The sequence below is a fragment of the Heterodontus francisci genome, chromosome 3 (genome assembly GCF_036365525.1).
Source record: "Heterodontus francisci isolate sHetFra1 chromosome 3, sHetFra1.hap1, whole genome shotgun sequence".
NCBI classification, from domain to species: Eukaryota; Metazoa; Chordata; class Chondrichthyes; order Heterodontiformes; family Heterodontidae; genus Heterodontus; species Heterodontus francisci.
The window spans coordinates 98,535,762-98,550,203 of record NC_090373.1 but is presented as its reverse complement, the minus strand read 5'-3'; the positions used below and the strand labels follow the sequence as shown (position 1 = coordinate 98,550,203).

The 14,442-nt window shown below is 44.4% G+C and overlaps 1 protein-coding gene across 2 annotated transcripts in view; it reads left to right on the top strand.

The window, feature by feature from the left end:
• The window catches only part of LOC137358739 (venom phosphodiesterase 2-like), a 194,012-nt gene that overhangs the window by 86,915 nt on the left and 92,655 nt on the right, over nucleotides 1-14,442 (top strand). For both annotated transcript variants that reach the window (XM_068025035.1, XM_068025024.1), the window contains exon 6: nucleotides 8,222-8,301. In XM_068025035.1, coding sequence (XP_067881136.1) covers nucleotides 8,222-8,301 — 80 coding nt within the window. The remainder of the gene's footprint in view (nucleotides 1-8,221; nucleotides 8,302-14,442) is intronic.

The window sequence follows — 14,442 nt, the reverse complement described above, 5'->3', positions numbered from 1 at the left end:
AATTAAAGGTGAATTAGCAGAGCCCAATGGAAGTTTTCCAGTTAGCCTGTAGACCGCCATGGCATTGGGAGCATAACAGCTGCTGGAGGCGAGCTGCTGGCAACAAACCAGGGAGCCAGCACTCCAGGCAGTCTTTGAGGGCCCCTGTCCCCAGCTACCTGGCCACAACTGCAGACACAGGCCACCCTCTCTCTTGCTCACTTGCTGCAGCTCCTGCCATGCTGGAGGTCCTCCTATTAGCCTTCCATCTTTGACAGCCTGCTCTTAATTGGATGGTGTCTGTACCCTCTGACCACTAATTAGCCAATTCAGCCAAAATCACTTTTCCTGACACAATCCGGGGTCAGGACCCACCTTTGACCCCAACGTTGGGTCCTGACCCAAAGTGCAAAGTCCTGCCTGCATTCCCAGTAGGAGAAGGTTCAAGCTGGGACTGTATTCATAAAATCATCCTTTTGTAACTTTGAGGAACAGTGATAGTATAGAGCTCTTTGAGGAAATTATGGAGTGTATTAGTAAAGGAAATGCTATAATTGTGCATATTGATTTCCAAAAACTATTTGATGAAGTGTCACATATGAGGCTTTTTGATAAAATTATAGAACAGTTACAGCCCAGACGGAGGCCATTCTTCCTGTCATATCTGTGCTGGCTCTCTAAAAGCCACTCAGCTACTCCCACTCCCCTGCCACTTCCCCATATCCCTGCAATTTTTTTCTCTTTAGATAATTATCCATTTCCCTTTTAAAAGCCACGAATGAATCTGCTTCCACCACACTCTCAGGCAGTGCATTCCAGATCCTAACTACTGTAAAAAAATAAAATAAAAGTTTTTCCTTATATCGCTGTTCGTTCTTTTGCCAATGACCTTAAATCGGTGTCCTGAGTCTTGACCCTTTTGCCAATGAGAATAGTTCCTCCATATCTACTCTGTTCAGACCCCTCTTGATTTTGAAGACCTTTTATCAAACCTTTCTAAGGAGAAAAGCCCCAGCTTTGCAAATCTGTCCACGTAACTCAAGTTTCTCATCTCCAGAACCATTCTTGTAAATCCTTTCTGCACCTCTCCAGTGCCTTCACATCCTTCCTAAATTGTGGTGCTCAGAATTGTACACAATACTCCATTGAGCCCGAACTAGTGTTTTTTATAACTCCCTTGCTTTTATACTCTTATGCCTCTATAAAGCCCAGGATCCGATGTGCCCTAAAAACCACTTTCTCAACCTGCCCTGCCACCTTCAACGATTTGTGCACATATACTCCCAGGTCCCTCTGCTCTTGCACTCCCTTTAGAATTGTATCATTTTATTTTATATTGCCTTTCTTCATCCTTCCTATCAGAATGTATCACTTCACACTTCTCTGCATTAAATTTCATATGCCACGTGTCCCGCCCATTCCACCAGCCTGTCTATGTACTCTTGAAAGTCTATTACTATCCTCCTCACAGTTCACAATGCTTGCAAATTTTGAAAATGTGCCCTGCACACCCAAATCTAGGTCATTAATATAGATTAAGAAAAGCAGTGGTCGTAATACTGACCCCTGGGGAACCCCACTAGTTTAAAATTAAGGTACTCCATTTTAAAGGGAGCGTGGCATTGCTCTTCACATATGTAGAAATGATAGGACTTGAGTGTTAAGGGTACAGCATAAAACAAGAGAACAGGGAGTCTGGTTAACTGTGAAGAGGAATGTAAGCAATTCCAGGAGGATATAGTGAGCTTGGAAAATTGGGTAAATAAATGTCAGATGAAGTTTAATGTGGATCAATTTCGGTGGGATGTATTGTGGAGAAATGTGAAGTGATGCATTTTGGGAAGACAAATGGAGTTAAAGCTTTAAAATGAGAGGAAGAGACATGCTTACTGGGGTTCATAATGACAAATCTTGAAAAATGGGAGAACAAGATTGATTAAAACTTGGGGAAAAATCATAAGTTGGTGTATACAATACAAAAAGGTTAAATGAAACCGACACAAAGGCCAGAATTTTATGTTCCTCAAAAGAGTGGGCTGGTGGTGGGGAAGAGGTGTAAAATGGATTGGGAGACTTTGGGGGGAGGGGGGGATCCTTCCCAACATGCTACCGCATCTTCTGCCAGTTTACATGCGGCAGTGGCAGCGAGAAACAGCCTGCCCGCCCTAGGCCAATCAAGGCCCTTAAGTGGCCAAATAACTGCCACTTAAGGGCCTCCGCCTCAGAAAGCCCGCCTGATGAAACTAGGTGGCTTTCTTGTGGGCTGGGGAGGTGGGAGGGCCCTCCTGATCGGACAACCGGCCCCTGCGACCCCCCACCCCCCTTTGCCTCAGCGGGGCCCAACCGATTGTCCCCGGTGAGGTCCTAAAAACTTACCTTTTTTGCCGGGACTGTCCTTCATCTTCATCCTGAAGCTGGGTGTAGTCCCAGCAGTGGGCACAGCTCCCGGTGGTGCTGCTGGGACTGAGAGCTGCCAGCCCGCTGATTGGCTGACAGCTCTATTAGGCGAGACTTCCTGCTTCAAGGAGGTGGAAGTCCCGCCCAAGACCAACTAAGGGCCTGGGAAGCGTAAAATCTGGTCTGGACCCCCAGGCCCGGTGGAGGCGGGCTCGCCACCGACTTTTCGGCCAGCGAACGGGGTCCCCCCGTCCACCGTAAAATTCCAGACAAAGCATTTGTTCGGCCACAATTAGAATATTTGACCCTATTTTGGGACCTTGCTTTAGGAAGTACATCCAGGCTATGGAGATACTGCAGAAGAGATTTACTATGCTGATTCCGAGGAAAAGCGGCTTTAGATATGAGCAGAGGATGCTGTTTAGGAGATCTAATTGGGGGGGGTGGGGGCGATTCAAAGTTATGATAAAGTAAAGTGGGGAAAACAACATCACTGGCTAAAGTGTTGATAAATAAGGGGTGTAAATGTGTGATTCTCACCAAAAGATCAGAGAGCAGTTCGAGAATTTTCCTTTTGGATATGGAATGCTCTACCAGAAACAAAAGTAAATGTAGAATCCATAATGGCCAAAAGGAAAGTGCATTTTTTTGGGGGGATAAAAAAGAAATTAAAGGGCATGGAGGAAAGGGAATGGGACTAAGTGGATAGCTCTTTCAGAGAGCTGGCACAGGCACAATGGGCTGAATGGTCTGTGCAATACAATTCTATGGATCTATGCTTCCTAAACAGCATTATTATGAAAATAAAAATCTACTTTCAATTTCTTTGAATTTATGAAAACTACTCCAGTATCTCTGCACTGAATATGTGGTCAGGAGCTGTCAGTGAGCCACAAAGACATGTCTTGAGTCACCAGTTTGATTTCAGCATATGGTTCTGATTACTCTTGTGTGATTTGATTAGCAGTTGCAAAGGAAACCAAGACTACAGAGCTCTGTCTCCAAAGTTAAACAAAATTCCAGGCTGGTTTTTTCCTTTCTAAAGTTATTTTGAGAAGTAAAAGGTATCTTATCTTTAGAAATTACTTTATCTGCTCTTAGTAACATAGTAGCAATAGTCGTTTAATACTACAGAACTTGAATATTGCTGAAAATAGAGACATGTTGTTGAACGCAACCAGCCCGTGCTTGCAAAACTCAAAACACAGTGTCAACATTAGATGTGATTCCGCAATTGGACAATATTTGCTAAATAATCCACAGTGTGCTAAGAAATATGCTGACAACCAATTTAAGATTGTCAGTAGGGCTCGCAGTGTGGCAAATTTGCATGTACTGGAAGCTACATATATTAATACACAGGCCCTGTTCTTTGCAGACAGAAAGAATATATACAAACATTGCGCCTGTTTCAGTCTGACTAATCAGAGTCAAGCTGCCAAGTTTAAATTTCAAACAAAGCTTGGCAGTTAACTGTCTGTCACTGTAAACTGGTGCATTCTCCATGACGACACCTCTACTAATCAGAGTTCACTTGCCAACCAATCAGCACTCTTATGCAGTATAAGTTGTTGTTTTCCCTTAGATTGATTATTCTTGCGGATTGTCCTGATCAATGCAAGATGAAAAGCTTCGACAACATGTCTCTATTTTCAGCAATAGCTAGGCAGAGGTAGGCCGTTGCTCCATCTAAACTTCACATCCAACTTCTCACATAATTACCGAGAAGTATTTCTGAATCTAATAACCTTAAATCTCATTTGTTAGTGGGAACTTGTCTAGACCTTTTTTTTTGAACCCTGTCATAGTTTCTTGTGCCAGTGTCCTTGCTGGTAGTCTATTCCATACATTGACCACCCTTTAAATGCAAAGTTTTCTGTTGTGCTTGGTCTGAATCTGGGTCTCCTTTGTTCTTAAATTTCAAACACATTCTGAAAAACTTATCTGAATCCACATTCATGAAACATCCAGTAGTTTTCTATCAACTTGCTCTTTAGTCTTTAAGGAAGGAAAAGTCCCAAGTTTGTTAACCTCTCCTAATTGCTCTGTATCCTTGCTTCTGCAATTAATCTTGTAGCTACATGTGACTCCAGATCCACAGCAATGTGGTTAACTCTTAGATGCCCTCTGAAATGGCCTAGCAAGCCACTCAGTTGTATCTAACCGCTGCAAAGTAAATAAATAGGAATGAAGCTGGACGGACCACCCGGCATCGACCTAGGCACCGGAAATGACAACAGGTGACCCTGCAAAGCCCTCTTTACTAACATCTGGGGGCTTGTGCCAAAGTTGGGAGAGCTGTCCCACAAACTAGTCAAGCAACAGCCTGACATAGTCATACTCACGGAATCATACCCGACAGACAATGTTCCAGAAACTGCCATCACCATCCCCGCGTATGTCCTATCCCAACGGCAGGACAGACCCAGCAGAGGTGGTGGGACAGTGGTATACAGTCGGGAGGGAGTTGCCCTGGGAATCCTCAACATTGATTCTGGACCCCATGAAGTCTCATGGCATCAGATCAAATGTGGACAAAGAAACCTCCTGCAGATTACCACCTACTGCCCTCCCTCAGCTGATGAGTCAGTACTGCTCCATGTTGAACAGCACTTGGAAGAAGCACTGAGGGTGGCGAGGGCACAGAATGCACTATGGGTGGGGGACTTCAATGTCCTTCACCAAGAGTCGCTCGGCAGCACCACTACTGACCGAACTGGCCGAGTCCTAAAGGACATATCTGCTAGACTGGATCTGCGGCAGGTGGTGAGGGAACCAACAAGAGGGGAAAACATACTTGAACTCGTCCTCACCAATCTGCCTGCCGCAGATGCTTCTGTCCATGACAGCATTGGTAGGAGTGACCACCACACAGTCCTTGTGGAGACGAAGTCCCGCCTTCACATTGAGGATACTCTCCATCGTGTTGCGTGGCATAACCGCCGTGCTGAATGGGATAGATTTCGAACAGATCTAGCAATGCAAAACTGGGCATCCATCAGGTGCTGTGGGCCATCAGCAGCAGCAGAATTGTACTCCACCTCAATCTAACCTCATGGCCTGGCATATCCCCCACTCTGCCATTACCATCAAGCCAGGAGACTAACTCTGGTTCAATGAAGAGTGCAGGAAGGCATGCCAGGAGCAGCACCAGGCATACCTCAAAATGAGGCATTAACTTAGTGAAGCTGCAACACAGGACTACTTGCATGCCAAACTGCGTAAGCAACATGCGATAGACAGAGCTAAGTGAATCCATAACCAACGGATCAGATCTAAACTCTGCAGTCCTGCCACATCCAGCCGTGAATGGTGGTGGACAATTAAACAACTAACTGGAGGAGGTGGCTCCACAAATATCCCCATCAATGATGGGGGAGCCCAGCGCATCAGTGCGAAAGATAAGGCTGCAGCATTTGCAAAAATCTTAAGCCAGAAGTGCCAAGTTGATGATCCATCTCGGTCTCCTCCTGAAGTCCCCAGCATTACAGATGCCAGACTTCAGCCAATTCGATTCACTCTGCGTGATATCAAGAAACGACTGAAGGCACTGGATACTGCAAAAGCTATGAGCCCTGACAATATTCCGGCAATAGAACTGAAGACCTGTGCTCCAGAACTTGCGCCCCTAGCCAAGCTGTTCCAGAACAGCTACAACACTGGCATCTACCCTGCAATGTGGAAAATTGCCCAGGTATGTCCAGTACACAAAAAGCAGGACAGGTCCAACCCGGCCAATTATCGCCCATTAGCCTACTCTCAATCATCAGTAAAGTGATGGGAGGTGTCATCATCAGTGCCATCAAGCGGCACTTGCTTAGCAATAATCTGCTCAGTTTGGGTTCCGCCAGGGCCACTCAGCTCCTGACCTCATTACAGCCTTGGTTCAAACATGGACAAAAGAGCTGAACCCAAGAGGTGAGGTGCGAGTGACTGCCCTTGACATCAAGGCAGCATTTGACCGCGGATGGCATCAAAGAGCCCTAGCAAAACTGAGGTCAATGGGAATCAGGGGAAAACCCTCCACTGGCTGGAGTCATACCTAATGCAAAGGAAGATGGTTGTGGTTGTTGGAGGTCAATCATCTGAGCTCCAGGACATCACTGCAGGAGTTCCTCAGGGTAGTGTCCTAGGCCCAACCATCTTCAGCTGCTTCATCAATGACCTTCCTTCAATCATAAGGTCAGAAGTGGGGATGTTCGCTGATGATTGCACAATGTTCAGCACCATTCGTGACTCCTCAGATACTGAAGCAGTCCGTGTAGAAATGGAGCAAGACCTGGACAATATCCAGGCTTGGGTTGATAAGTGGCAAGTAACATTCACGCCACACAAGTGCCAGGCAATGACCATCTCCAACAAGAGAGAATCTAACCATCTCCCCTTGACATCCAATGGCATTACCATTGCTGAATCCCCCACTATCAACATCCTAGGGGCTACGATTGACCAGAAACTGAACTGGAGTACCATATAAATACCGTGGCTACAAGAGCAGGTCAGAGGCTAGGAATCCTGCCGCGAGTAACTCATCTCCTGACTCCCCAAAGCCATCTACAAGGCACAAGTCAGGAGTGTGATTGAATGCTCTCCACTTCCCTGAATGGGTGCAGCTCCAACAGCACTCAAGAAGCTCGACACCATCCAGGACAAAGCAGCCCGCTTGATTGGCACCCCATCTACAAACATTCACTCCCTCCACCACCGACGCACAGTGGCAGCAGTGTGTACCATCTACAAGATGCACTGCAGCAATGCACCAAGGCTCCTTAGACAGCACCTTCCAAACCTATGACCTCTACCAACTAGAAGGACAAGGGCAGCAAATGCATGCGAACACCACCACCTGCAAGTTCCCCTCCAAGTCACACACCATCCTGACTTGGAACTATATCGCCGTTCCTTCACTGTCGCTGGGTCAAAATCCTGGAACTCCCATCCTAACAGCACTGTGGGTGTACCTACCCCAAATGGACTGCAGTGGTTCAAGAAGGCAGCTCACCACCACCTTCTCAAGGGCAATTAGGGATGGGCAATAAATGCTGGCCTGGCCTGCGACGCCCAAATCCCATGAATGAATAAAAAAAAAGCTCTGTTTTGCAATCCATCCAATATCTTGTATGTTTTTGTTTAAGAAATGGAGAGCCCAAACCGTTTGCAGAACTTTCACCAAGGCCAGATTTAATTCTAGAACTACTACTTTCAAGTTATAAATTTCCTCTCGCCATACATCCCAACACTCTCTTCACTTTCTTACCTTTAATCACTGTTCCAAAAGTTTATGTTCTGCTTAACCAAACCCAGGATGATTTTGCTGTTGCAATGTAGCAAGCAACTAATCGTTAGTGCATATCCCACACTTTCTGTCTTTTTTTCTGCAGAATCTCATAATTTTACACCTCTCTTTATTGAATTACATCTACCATTTCCTGCCCACTGACAAAGCTTTTCTCTCGATCTTTTTGAACTTGTTCACATTAATCATTATTGTTTGCTACTGCTCCCAGTTTGGTGTTATTTGTCCATTTAGTTATCTTGAATGTAATTCCATCCCCCAGATCATTTTGTAAAAGTTATAAACAGTGGCAATCACAACACCAACCTTTGTGGTACACCACTGACAGCCAGATATCTCTGCATGCACCATAGCACAATGCTCTCCACCAACTGGCTAATTGCTGGTCTCGTCTAGTACATCAGTATCTATTCCATGGACCGAAGTCTTGCATAGGAGTGTAAAATGCCTTTCAGAAATTCAGGTTTACGTTGATAAATTAATTTACTTGTAGTAAAATATAGCAGACTGAAAAGAAATGCTTATTCTATTTATCTTGATTCTTGGCAGGTACCTGTGGTGTGCATACTCCATATATGATACCAGTGTACCCAACCAAAACCTTCCCTAACCACTACTCAATTATCACAGTAAGTAGGCTTATGCTGTTTCACGAGATTGGCTGTGTGTTCTGTTACATGTGTTGGTTCATGATATTGGATGTATGCTGATGAAACACACTTTGAAGTTGTGAATATCTTCTTGGTACATTACGATGTCTCAACCACAAGATGTTTCATTTAGTTTAAAGAGATGCTAATAGCATTATCATTGCAGGCAACAAGAATATTTAATATAATTACATTTATTTTGTTCCACTTTTTTATATTTTTACACAGAAATCACCATTTTAAAATTCAAGAACAATTTGTACTGACGGCTCGCCCATCAAATCTAAATGAGATATGAGCCTGAGAAAGGTTTGCATCTCTTTGGTGAAGTGACGTGGTTGACCCAACACTTGCAACCTGTATTGTGCACAAGCTGAAAGCTCTTTCCCGCGCCCCACCCCCAATAGGATTTTTTGGTACAGAAGGAGCTCCTTCAGTCCATTGTGCTTGTGTTGGCTCTCTGAGGAGTTTAATCTCATTTCTCTGCCCAATATTTAGTTACTTTGAATTCTGTTTGTGCCACTGTTTGCATTAGCCGGCTCCTTGTCCTAACAACCTTCCTGCACAGTTGCACAGGGTCAAATATGTGAAAAGAAGTTCCAATTTATCTGTCAGTGATCTTGTCCTGCTGCATGAGATGAGATTTAGGATGGGCAGATTATTTGGTAGCTGGGGTAGAAGCTTGGTGAAAAATGCCACCTCAATAACCTCTTGGGTGATTATTCAGTTCCCAAAGTTGTTTAACAAGTTGATGAGGGCTGGCAAGGGAAAGGTAATGCACTTGGTGTCTCTTACAGCCAACTATTCCTACAGTACTCAAGAATTTTCAACGGGTGACTATTAATGTGCAGGTTCAAGCAAGAGGTAAACAGTTGTCGATAGTATTCTTTGAATGTAGAGTTTTTGAGCTGAATGGATTATGTGTTCCCAGGAATGAAGTGGCAAGGAGATTACCCTCTGTTCTATTTATATGGCATCTTTCTAGAGGAGTTCAGAGTTCCACACATGTCAGACTTAGTTAAAGGAGCCCACTCTGCTCTGGACTCCTACTCCACATCCATCTATCCACTCCTGGGGCTATCTGTGTTCCACTTTCTGGCTTGAATTTCTCATTCTTTCATTTTCTTGCTTTAGTAAACCAGCCTAGTGTCTGAATGCAGAGTCCTGCTATCTGCAAACCCCAAACCAAGCATTTATTCTCTCTTAAAGCAGTACTGTTGACATTTACATTTCATCCGTGCCTAGTTCCAAATAACTGGTCTTACCAAACAAGCATCTCCGTCGTCCCCTTAGTCTGCAAACAACACCTTGAGAGATCTGCTAATTTTTAAAAAATCAGCTCATACTAGCCATGAATATTTAGGCTTGGATTTTGATTCATTTGAAGTTTTTATTCTTTTTGTGAAGTTTAGTTTACAGCATTGGTGCAGGAGAGCAACAGCTTCCTCAATGTTAATATGAAAGTCTAGTGACCACAAATCTTAGATATTTGCCTTTGTTTCGCATGGAGTGGGTTTTCCAGTCAATGATGAACTTGTCGGCCCTCCACCATCATAATAAATGTTTTGTTCCTTCAAATGCCACCGGCATGTCTTAACTGCCGAATTGCTGAAAATGAATTCTCTCAAGTTGCTGTGAAATCTACTCAGAAGTGTATTCAGCATTTTCTTTTATCTTAAAACAAAAATTGGTATTACACCAGATCCAGTATTTGCCTAACAATTTAAGCATGTATAGAATAATAACTTCCCTCTGAGTCAGAGCATGGACAGTGTTTCAGGACAGCAGGACTTGGAGGCAGTACGTGAAAATTAAATAGCTAAATCAAAATTCTGTTGCTCTGGGAAAATGGCCCATCAGTTATCCATGACCTTTTAGAACATTTAAAAAAAAAAAAATTCTGGTCTCTTTCAAACAGTCACAGCACTTCAAAAGTAACTCATTTTATATGAAGCACTTGGAAATATGTGTGAGAAATATATCATGATTATAGAAATGCAAGTCTGTTTTTATCTCTTTCCTCTTTCTTTTGTATTAATTATCAAAAGGAAGTCCTGGAGGGGAGAACGTTGTTTGTGGTGCTACGCAGTCTACGTCAATTCCCCAAGGGCAGGCAGCGCCTCAGGCTGCTACATGTACAGTCTACATGGCATTTTTCAAAGATATCAGTGAAGAATTCTGTGCAGGTAGTGGCACATGGCGCTGTCTGTTATGGTACACCTTGAAGAGATGTGATCCTGTGATAATGCACAGCAGTGTAAGAGCTGTGATGCAACACACCATGTGACATCTGGTGTGAATTCAGTCTGAAGAAAGTACTTTAAAGGCCTGTGTTTGCATATAGAACCATCCTTAAATAAAGAACCCACATTCTTGTGTTACTGATCCCATCTTGAGTGATGAGTGCTTTGTGTGTACTAGCCACTAACACCAAAGTTAAGAAAACTCAGCATGGTGGCATCTTGTGGGATTTTCAACATCTCAACTTTTTTGAGTACTTGTCCACACCTTGTCAATTCTATGAAACTTCAAGGACTTGAATATTGGTCCCACTGCTTCATGCAACAGCGGCAGTGTAGGCAGCTGGGTAAACTTGTAGGTACTTGGTCTCCGAGGTCAGGCAGTTAGACTCAATATCTACTGAGATTCTGAAGGTCAGATTTCTCACATTGGGAGCAACTGAGGAAGGTCTGAATGTGCTGGACATTGTACAGATTAAACGGACCCCTGATTTGAGAGGTGCGCTAACGAATTAGTGCCATAGCAATAGTGGGCTACCTAGTTGAGCACAAAAACAAAAAGCTTTAATGTTAATAGCACCGCAATCCAACAGTGAACCAAGAAAAGGGTGTGATTTAAGGAACAGAAAGGAGGAAAAATCACTGTTTTGGGTTGTCAATATTTTTAGTGCCAAAACCACCCTTCGTGTGCGAGGCCAAGTCAAAAGTTTGTGAATCAGGAGACAATGCCACACCCTCCAAGTGGACTGCAGGCAGTTACTGCTGTAGTATTTCTGTCTGCCTGTACCGTAGGAGATTTTTTCTAACTTCATGCAAAGTAACAGCAGTGCGTCATTACAAGAATGACAACGAAGTTTCCTACCATCAACTAGGAGGCCGCTAATCTTCTGTCAGAATTTCAGCTCTTCAGGCAGAAAGATGAGCTATGTTTCGATGACTTAACAGTCATGGAACCAGAAAAGCAGGCAGTGAAAATACACATTGCCATTGGCAATGTAGGCTTACATCGCCTTAACATGTCTGGTCTCATTGAAAGAAGAGCAGCAGAACCCCGCGGAAACTTGGTCTACATTAGAGGATTAACTTTGTGTCAAACTCAGTTTTTAGATCCATCTGCTCAAGTTAATGATTTCTCGCCAGCAGCCGACTGAGTCCATTGACCAGTTTGCCAGCTGATGTTGAGCTAAGGGCGATGAATGTGGCTTCACTGAGACTGAGCTTGCAGACTGCATTGACGAGCTTGTGATTGCATCCACAACAACAGAGGCATACCAGATGGATCTTTTAGAGAAGCCCACGGGGTATCCAGTGGATGCTGTGCGCAAAGATAGTCAAACATTTGAGTTTATCATTGCAGACCAACAGAATTTACGATCCCTACGTGTTGTGAATACTATTGCTGCATTGAATGAGGATTCCAGGTCCAGGAAACAGTGTAAAATGTTTGGGCTCTTACATATGCCTAAGGGGGTTGCTCAGTGTTTAACAATATCTGTAAGGCATGCAGTGTCGGGGGTCACTGGAAATGTCCGCGTCTGAAATCCAAGCCAGATGCTGCTGGTAAGAGTCCTGACAAAAGCCAGGCAGACTGTAAGAAGGCTTCATGCCCTGACAAGCCTAACAGCCATACTCCACGTCCACAAGGTTGCTAATGAGAAGTCAACGCCAATAAAGATGATGGTAAGAGTCCAAGTCTGAGTAGCCAAGAGGAACAGTCATCTCACATTGTCAATGTCACTGAACATACTGATTTGATTGCTCCACTGGAGGTGTTTGCGTCTATTTGTGTTCTATGTCCAAGAAAGGAGGGCACACATATGCTCTGGTTGAAGGTGGACACGGGTGCCAGTGCAAATATTTTACCTCTGTGCATACTAAAGAACATGTAAATGGCGAGCCATGGTGACGCTGACAAATACCCAAATGACTGCAAATGTTCATCAATTCCTTGTTTAGGGTCCATCAAGATTAATAGCAAATATAACCAATTGGAGTGGAAATCCTAACTTTTTTTACATCATCTAAATATATTGACCTGCTATCACAGGACTACAGGCATGCAGGTATATGACCCTGGTAACGATACATGGCATTGGGCAGTGCCACAGGAGTGAACCAAGGGCAGAGGACAAATTAATTGACTCTGAAGGATCTCATGTCAGTTTACCCTTTCTGTTTTGACAGAATAGGTAGCTTCAAGTTGAATGCTATACTATACTTTTGGGATGAGGCCACACCCAACATCAACCCACCCCAAAAATATAGTGTCTATATCCAAGCCAAACTCAAGACCGAGCTTCATAAGATGGAGGAGGATGGTATCATTCAGCGTGTCCAGGACCACGCCGACTGGTGGTGGTTTGCAGTCATCACCAGCGTGGTTAAAAAGGGAAGGCACCTTGCAGGTATATTTGGACCCCTGCAGGCTGAATCGGACTCTCAAAAGACACGAGCATAAGATTCCCACCCTTTAAGAGTTGAACCCCAAGTTTATGGATGCACAATTCTTTTCAAAGCTAGACGCCAAGGATGGCTATAGTTGATGCACTTAGCTAAAAAATCGCAAGAGCTCACCACCTTCCGCACGCCTTTTGGTAGTTCTGCTTCCAATGGCTCCAGTTCGGTTTATCAGCCAAGATGTGTTTCAGCAATACATGGAGCACATCACGAGTCAGGTGCCAGGGTTTGTGTGTATTGCCGTCGATATTGATGTGGTGAGCAGGACTAAAGCAGAGTATGACTACAACCTGCATGCTCTGGTGCATGTGGCACGGAAGGAAGGCCTCCTCTTTAACAACTGCAAATGTGAGATACATGTTTGTCAAATCAGTTTCTTTGGGTCTGTGTACTCTGACAAGGGCATTTGACCGGACCCAGGCAAGTTCGACAACATCTGTGCAATGCCTATTCTACAGGATAAGGAAGACCTCCAGCGATACCTGGGGCTCTTCAACTTCCTGTCCCCATTCATTCTGGATTTCGCTGAGAAAATGACACTGAGAGATCTGCTGAAAAGGAACACTGCTTTCTATTGGCAAGAAGAACATCAGTGTGTCTTCGACCAGCTGAAGACCTTGCTGATGGAAAACTTCTCGATTCTTCAGTTCTGTGACCCGGGAGAGGTTACCATGCTGAAGGCCGATGCCTCGCAGAAGGGTCTGGTGCCTGTTTGTTACAAAAGGGGTGGCCGGTTGCTTTTGTGTCCAGAGCTTTGTCATCAGCCCAGGCTAATTACTCAAATATTGAGAGAAACTTTGGCTGTCTTTTTTTGGTATTATACGTTTCCACACAAACCTCTTCGGTAAGCACTTTGCGGTGGAAACTGACCACAAGCCTCTCGAAAGGATTTGGAGGAAGCCTTTGCCAAGTGCGCCTTCAGCGCATGCTGGGAAGATACAAGGGTATGATTGTGACATGTAGTATAAACTGGGCAAGTTGATGGTCATTTCAGATGTGCTGAGTCTGTTGCCTAACTGACAAAGGCCAAAAATGTATCGGTTGACTGGCAGTTTGATCTTGTCGACATGGTGCTTGAGGATGTACGGTTTATCAACTTGGTCCACTTAGAGCAGCAAAGATGTGACCAACTACGAGCAGAGATGGCAGCAGATCCCACATTCCAGGAGCTATGGAAGACCATAGTGGAAGACTGGCTGGAATCCATACAAGGCATGGCTGAATCCTTCAGGTCATTCTGGAACTTCACAGATGAGCTTGAAATCGTGCATGTTATCATTTTTAAGGGCAGGCAAGTCCTGATCCCTGAATTGCTCCGGGTTGACATAACTCCAACAATCGCATATGAATATTGACTGTACCAGGTGGTTGGCCAGTTGTTCAGACATGTCAGGCATACCAACTGAGTCACGTCGCGAACCTC